The sequence below is a fragment of the Cricetulus griseus genome, chromosome 3 (genome assembly GCF_003668045.3).
Source record: "Cricetulus griseus strain 17A/GY chromosome 3, alternate assembly CriGri-PICRH-1.0, whole genome shotgun sequence".
NCBI lineage: Eukaryota > Metazoa > Chordata > Mammalia > Rodentia > Cricetidae > Cricetulus > Cricetulus griseus.
In genome coordinates, this window is record NC_048596.1 from 117,342,035 (window position 1) to 117,348,925 (window position 6,891).

At 44.4% G+C, this 6,891-nt stretch overlaps 1 protein-coding gene across 2 annotated transcripts; it reads right to left on the minus strand.

The window, feature by feature from the left end:
• Positions 1-2,908: 2,908 nt before the first annotated feature.
• On the minus strand, positions 2,909-6,835 carry Ngrn (neugrin, neurite outgrowth associated). 2 transcript variants are annotated; one of them, XM_027408233.2, is made up of 3 exons: positions 6,626-6,835; positions 6,130-6,240; positions 2,909-3,877 (listed from the first exon to the last, which is right to left on the minus strand). In XM_027408233.2, the coding sequence occupies exons 1-3, from the start codon at positions 6,787-6,789 to the stop codon at positions 3,283-3,285; spliced, it is 870 nt and encodes a 289-aa protein (XP_027264034.1). In that variant the 5' UTR covers positions 6,790-6,835; the 3' UTR covers positions 2,909-3,282. The 2 variants fall into 2 exon arrangements, with proteins under 2 accessions (XP_027264034.1, XP_027264035.1); XM_027408234.2 differs by adding an exon at positions 4,731-4,774 and having other exon boundaries at positions 6,130-6,767.
• Between the last annotated feature and the right edge of the window lie 56 nt (positions 6,836-6,891).

Sequence of the window (6,891 nt, forward strand, 5' to 3'; positions counted from 1 at the left end):
CATTCGTGACTAGAGATTCGTTTTCCTTGGATAAAGAGATTATGCCTTGTTAATTGCTTATTCCTCAAACTCCAGATCCCAGGGAAGGATACAACTTTAATAATAGACTCGCCCTAACGGTGGTGGCGCACGCCTTTAATCCCAGCACTCGGGAGGCAGAGGCAGGGTCTTCAATGAGTTCAAGACCCATTCAAGCTGTAGTTCTAGTACAGCTGGTGATATAGAGACCCTATCTCTAAATAAATAACTAAATAAATGTTACAGTCAGCTACAAAAAGGAGAGCGGTCTCAAGCTTCGAGCTGCTTATTAGGTTTTGCCTCCTAAACCAATAGGAGAAGGGGATTATGCTAGACTGTGAATCCCCAAACAGCCTATGGGGAACAGAGGGCAGGACTTTCTCATGGTCAGTTTAAAAACTACCATCTTGCACCAAATCAGCATTCCAGCCATTTTTTTTTTTTTTTTGGCCTGTCCTCTATGCTGGCATCACTGTCAGCAGAATGATACATTAATAACAGCTTCTTTTTTCCTAGTCTTTTGAATTTGTTACCTTACTTCCCAGGAAGAGTTAAAAAGACTTAAGGAACAAACCAACAAAATGTAGTGTTACTTGGCATGAATCCTGTTTGGGAAACAAACCAACTGGGAAAGCCACTTATAAAACAGTCTGGGTAAGTTTTTAAAAAGGCCTAAGCTCATACAGTGCTTTAGTTCATTTATGTTGGCGTCTGCCTGACCTCACACCATCCTCTCTGGTTTGATGTCTGCTGTTGCACTGAGGGATAGAGGTGCCCTGAGATGCCTTCACTCCCCTTGTTTCTTAAAGCAGCAAAGTATGCCTCTGTGGCACAACCATGCCCATTCTGCTGCAGTCTGCCAAGCCAAGTTGAGGTACCCACTCTTCATTACCAGTTTCTTCTTCCACCACCCGTGACAACTATGCTAAGTGAAGTTCTACCCCATTCAGTGTGATGTTCTCAGTAGGGTTTTTTGTTTGGTTAGTTTTTTCTTTTTTCCAAGACAGGGTTTCTCTGTGTAGCTTTGGAGCCTATCCTGGCACTCGCTCTGTAGAACAGGCTGGCCTCAAGCTCACAGAGATTGGCCTGCCTCTGCCTCCCAAGTACTGGGACTATAGGTGTGAACCACCAACGTCCGGCCAGTGTGATGTTCATTGTGTCTTAAGAGGATGACCCTAAAAGAGGCACCCATGAAGTCCTATAACCACAGCTCAGTGGTACAATTGTATTCAGCCCCGCATTCCTGAGACAATAGAACACAGAAGGAAAGTCCATTTTGGAAGTTTATGTACCTTGGCTAAGATCTGGGTAAGTAGGATGGTAAACCTAAAAGTTGTTTACCACCACAATAGATTGTTAGGAAGTCCATCAGTCATACCTTCACTTAACCAGTACAGTAGTAGTCAGGAACTTAACCAATATGTTAGTAGTTGAGAACATAGCGATAAACACACAGGTCTCTTGCCTTCGTGGAGTCTTCATTCAAAGCGAGGGAAGATGAAGGATAACGGTATTAATTTCCCAAAAGGCAGAAAATAAGGGTAGGGTCACAGAACATGAAGAGACCTGTGTAGTCACTGTATCTAGAGTAACAGTTTCATGTATTAGTGTTTGTTGAAGGTACCTGCACCTTGAAGAAATGATGTAGAGAACAGATTGTTTTCTATGAGTTGTAGTTGTATTTCTGAAGGTTGTCCATCCATTGTATATCTTTGGTCACAAGACTATGAAGGCACACTTGGAGGTCTTGTATTATTGGATACTGCAGACAGTACACAATAGGACTAAAGGTTGTGAGGGTGTGATGATTTCCTTCAGGTAACATACAGGATAAATCAAAGGGGCTTTTGACATGAGGAACATGTTGTACCCCAAACACATCCTTTGTGTACAGCCAATAAATGTGTTTCTAAACAGAGGTTTAGGGTTCAGTTTTCAGAAACTGTTTCTCCTGCTGCCAAAGAGCCTAAATTACATTCTGGGATGACTCTCCTTCAAACAGCAGGCGCAACACAGAAAACTTGACAGATCTGCTTTAAACTGGGTGGCTAGGGAAGCCTCTAGGGAAATGCCCAACTGGGATGTCCATGTTTTAAGTGACATTAACATAACTTCAGTGACATTAACACCAGTTTTAGCTAACAAGGTGTTAAAATGAGACATAGGTGAAAAGTGTTGCTAGATTCTTTGGGTTGACCTTCTCATTTTCTATTAGCATTTTTTTTAATGTTAACTCCTAAAACAACCATTTATTACACCATATAGCACTCTATTGCTAGAATTTTAAAGAAGACAACTGCCATTTATAAATAGCCATGTTAGGGTCTGTTCATTTGTACAAGGGCTAAGTTGCTATATACATACTTAGCGTCTTTAGGAAAAACCTGACATGGATTGGAATATCAAATACAGTTTAACTTTAGCATATAGTTTGGGGGACTATGTTAGGGACTCCAAGCCTTTAACCGCTAGAGTTTAACAACTTTGTTTCAGAACTGCTGTTTTTTCCCATTCCAAAATCGTTTTCAGAACCCCAGCAATTCAAAGATGCCCAAGGTTTGGTTGCCATGGGAGCTGGTGGTATGGCTCAGCAGGTGCAGGCACTTGCTGCCAATCTGAGTTATATTTCCAGGACAGGCATGGTGGACAAAAAACCAATTGCTACAAGTTGTCTTACAACATTTACACTATGGCACATGTACAAAATCTAATCTTAAAACTTTAAAAAACAATTTATCACTGGGGGAGTGCCTATGCACAGAAGCCTTGGGATTCTTCGGTGCCATCTGCCAAAATTTAATGACAAAGAATACTTTTCCTTTCCACCTTTTCTAGTCCACCACTCTCCAAAGTTCACAAGAAATTTTACCCAAGAGAACACCAAGCAACAAACTACTAGATTTTACTTTATTTTGCACATAAAGAAACCAATTCAAGAACAGTTAGTATTCAGTGATCAAGAAGGGAATGAGGTCAGGAGGCAAGCTTTCCATTTACTCCCAACACTGTAACACAGAAATTGATGACACAATCACATGTAATACTTGTTCTCAACAGAGAGACCAAGCAACAAGGATGAATGAGATTTAGAGCCACAGGGTTCCAATGAGGCTTACTTCAGAAGTCTGACTCTAGCCAAATAGCTCCTCCACCCACATCCTAGCCTTGATTCTTCCAAAGCAGCCGATCATATGCAGAAATGTTGGCAACTTCAAATCTACTTGCCCAGCTGTGTCACAGCATCTCGAAAAGCCAGGCCCAGACTCAAATTCTGTAGAGGAAGTTCCCATTGCTGTCAAAGAACTCACGCCCCCTCTGTACTACTTTGCTGCTGAAGTTCTGGTCACCTGGCTCCCCAGCCTTCAACTCTTCCAGCTTCTCAACACTTAGCAACCTATCCCTGTCAGCTCTTTGGGTGACTTTAGAATCACTGGTGGTGTGTTTCTGAAGCTCTCTCTGATGACCCACGGCTGCAGTGGTAAGCACAAAGCTTTCTTCCAAACCTTGGATTCTTTTAGTCCTTTCTTCCCGTCTCTTCTGTGCAGCTGTGCTGTGAGTGTCTGACCCTAGTACTTTTAACAATGTGCTCTGATTCTGGCTATTAGATGACACTTCACCTCCTGGCAGCAGCAGTGGGTCAGATACAGAATGGCCTGCACTGAGTGGCTTCACAGGATCTCCAGAAACCCCTCCAGTAAACCCAGCTTTTTTCAAGACCTTCTGATCCTGCTTCAGTTTCTGCTCCAACGTGGGTACAAACTTACTTTTTAAAACCCTTCTGATAACATCGGTGCTGACATCAAAGCCTTCTGCCAACCTGGGAACTGACCAGGACTCTGCAAATTCCTTACGTAAATACCTGTGAGGAAAAACAGCAGTTTTTCACATTGCAAATAAGTCTCCTATGACAAGAGCTAAAGTGATAATGCTAGTGACAAGTAGTAAAAAGAGAGCTTGGGGAAACCCAAATGCAGTCCTCAGACTGTGCCAACTAATTCTGTACCTGTGTACAAATAGCAATGTCTGGCCACTCTTCATCAGGACAGTTCACAACAATAGCTACCAACTGCTGTCTACTGATAGAGATGTTAGGTCCTGATAATGGAGGACTAACCTTCACTTCAAGATTATACAGGTTGGTGGTAGATATGCCACAAAACAACTAAGCACTACAGCAAAAGATGCAGTTAGTGCACCCAGAGGGAGACCCAGGACAGGCAAGTCTGCCACTTGCAGTCTGACTCAGGAATGCCTGAGGAGTCCAAGAAAGAGATGATCTAAAAGGATAAAGAGTAAGTAAGCTGGAGAAAAACAAAGATACTGCTTGTAGAGCACGAAGCTCATAACTCTGCATCAGGAAATAGTCCAACTGACAGCTCACTGTCATAAGCAAGATGATGAGCGGTAAAGAGCAAGAACAGGAAGCTGACACTTACTTCTGAATCTGTTTTTGTGATGAAGCTAAAGGACATTTATGGACTGGATCTGACAGGTAGAAAGCTGGAAGGCTGGCTAAAAGCTATTCTCCAAAGTGCTAGAAAAGGCAGTAATGGAGGCACATATTTTTAATCCCAGCACTCCGGAGGCAGAAGCAAGTAAATCTCTGTGAGTTTGAGGCCATCCAGGGCTACATAGTCAGACCTTGTCTCCAAAGGAAAAAAGAGAGACAGAATAAAGTGTCGAGGGCTATACTTCAGTGGCAGAATACTTACCAGCATACTAGCTTGTTTGAGGCTCTGAACAGGATTCCCAGAACCTTGGGGATGGGAAATACAGTACAATTTCCTGGTATTACAGGAGATAGTACCAACAAAATTTTGACCAGCTCTACAAAATTCTCTTTGTTAATTAGACTTTCCTCACAGAAATGGAAAAAGGTGTATAGTCAATATAGGGCTACTTGGCAATATTTATCATAATGCAAATATATTACTTCCAGAAGATATGCTGCATACTACACATACAAAGCTGTTTACTGGAGAACTTTTAAAATTCTTTTGGTTTTTAGAGACAGGATTTCTTTGTATAGTCCTGGCTGTCCTTGAACTCAGAGACCTGCCACCACCCCAGCTTGGAGAACTCTTTATAAGGGAAAGAACAAAAAGAATTTAAACACCTATCACAGAAGACAGGTTCACTGTGCACCTATATAAAAGAATTAAATAGTACTTTTTTTCTCCAGGTCAGGAAGGGAAGGTGGATGATTCTTGGGATTGAACCAGGGCCTCATGCATACTAGGTAAATGTTCTGAGCTCCACCCTAGCCCAGGAGCTACTAAAATCCCAGTACTTGCCTGGCAGAGGCAGAGACAGAGGCAGAGGCAGGTGGACTGCCAAGAATTCCAGGCTACCCCGGTCTACATAGTAACCCTGTCCAAAAAAACCAAACAAACCAACAACAACAACAAAAATTCCAAGGAGTTGGCACATACCTATAATCTCACATACAGCATTCAGGAGGATAAGGAGTTCAAGACGGTTGATTACAGGGTACTGGAGGCCAGCCTGGGCTGCATGAGACTGTCAGGAAGAAAAGTTCCTCCTAATACTTTTAAATTATAGTTCTCTTCCAAAAAACCAATGCACATAAGCATGGAAAATTACATTTCACCATCTCAGGAGGAGAACATCACATTCTATTCAGATCTTAGGTATTTGGGCCTTCATAAATACTAATATTTTTACAAAACAAAAACCACCAACTAACTTTCCATAATGGTAACATACTAAACCCAGACTGGGGATATAGTTCAGAGGTAATACCCTTGGCAGACCATAAGCATCGAAGCCCCCCGCCCCAAAAAATCTAGATAGGTCTAACAAGTTCCTTTTTATGACATTTTCCGTTTAAAAGGCGACAAAATTAAAGTCCTTAAAAAGAAATCCTAGACGGGCAGTAGTGGCACAGGCCTTTAATCCCAGCACTAGAGAGGAAGAGACAGGCGGATCTTTGTGAGTTCTCGGCCAGCCTGGTCTACAAAGTGAGTTCCTGGACAGCCAGGGCTACCCAGAGAAACCCTGTCTGGAAAAACTAAAAATAGATCCATAGATAGATAAATCGATAGATAGATAAGATAGATAGAAAGCCCCATTTTGAAAACAATGTCTTACCGGATCTGCTCTATGGCTTCCCATGTCAGTGTTCTGGGTGGAGCACCTGGAGCCTCCATTTGCCTTCGAATTTTCTGGAATTTCATTGCTTTTTTCTGCCGTTTCAGAGTGCTGGGGGAAAGAACCAATGGCAGAAGCCATGCGTGGTGGAAGCAAGATGGATGTTTAAAGAGTCTCGGACTAAATCACGGAGAGCCCAGCCCTCTTGTTTGCCCACAAAGGCAGCCCGGCCGGCCGTGTCTGCCAGGTTAAAGCACACTCTGTGCACCGCCCCAGAAATCTAACACCTACACCACCGGGCCGCACTCTTTAAACCGGTGATGAAACACGCCACTAGCGAAGAGACCTGGGGTCCCAAGGGGGCTGACCACTTGCCCCTGCGCCCTCGACAAAGGGTGAGAAGAAACTGGCGCCTCTGCGGACGCGGCGGCAGGACGCCCGGAGCTGGGGGCGGGAGACCTAGCTTTAGGCTGAGGGCCCGCTAAGGAGCCGGTACCTCTCCACCTCCTGGAGCGCCCGCTCCTCCGGCTCCCAGTCGGAATCGGGGTCCGGCTCGCGGCCCACGAGGCCAGGGCCCCCCACGCCCTGGGTCGCGAACCCACAGCGAGCAACAGCGGCGCGGACACGACCGCCAAACAAGAGGCTCAGGGTAAGCGCCATTGCAACCCAAGACGCTCCTCGGCAGCTAGCGTCCGGAAAGCACCGGAAGCGGGAGGGCGGACCCGGAAGCAGAATGGGGAACCGGAAGTTGGGCGGGATCAG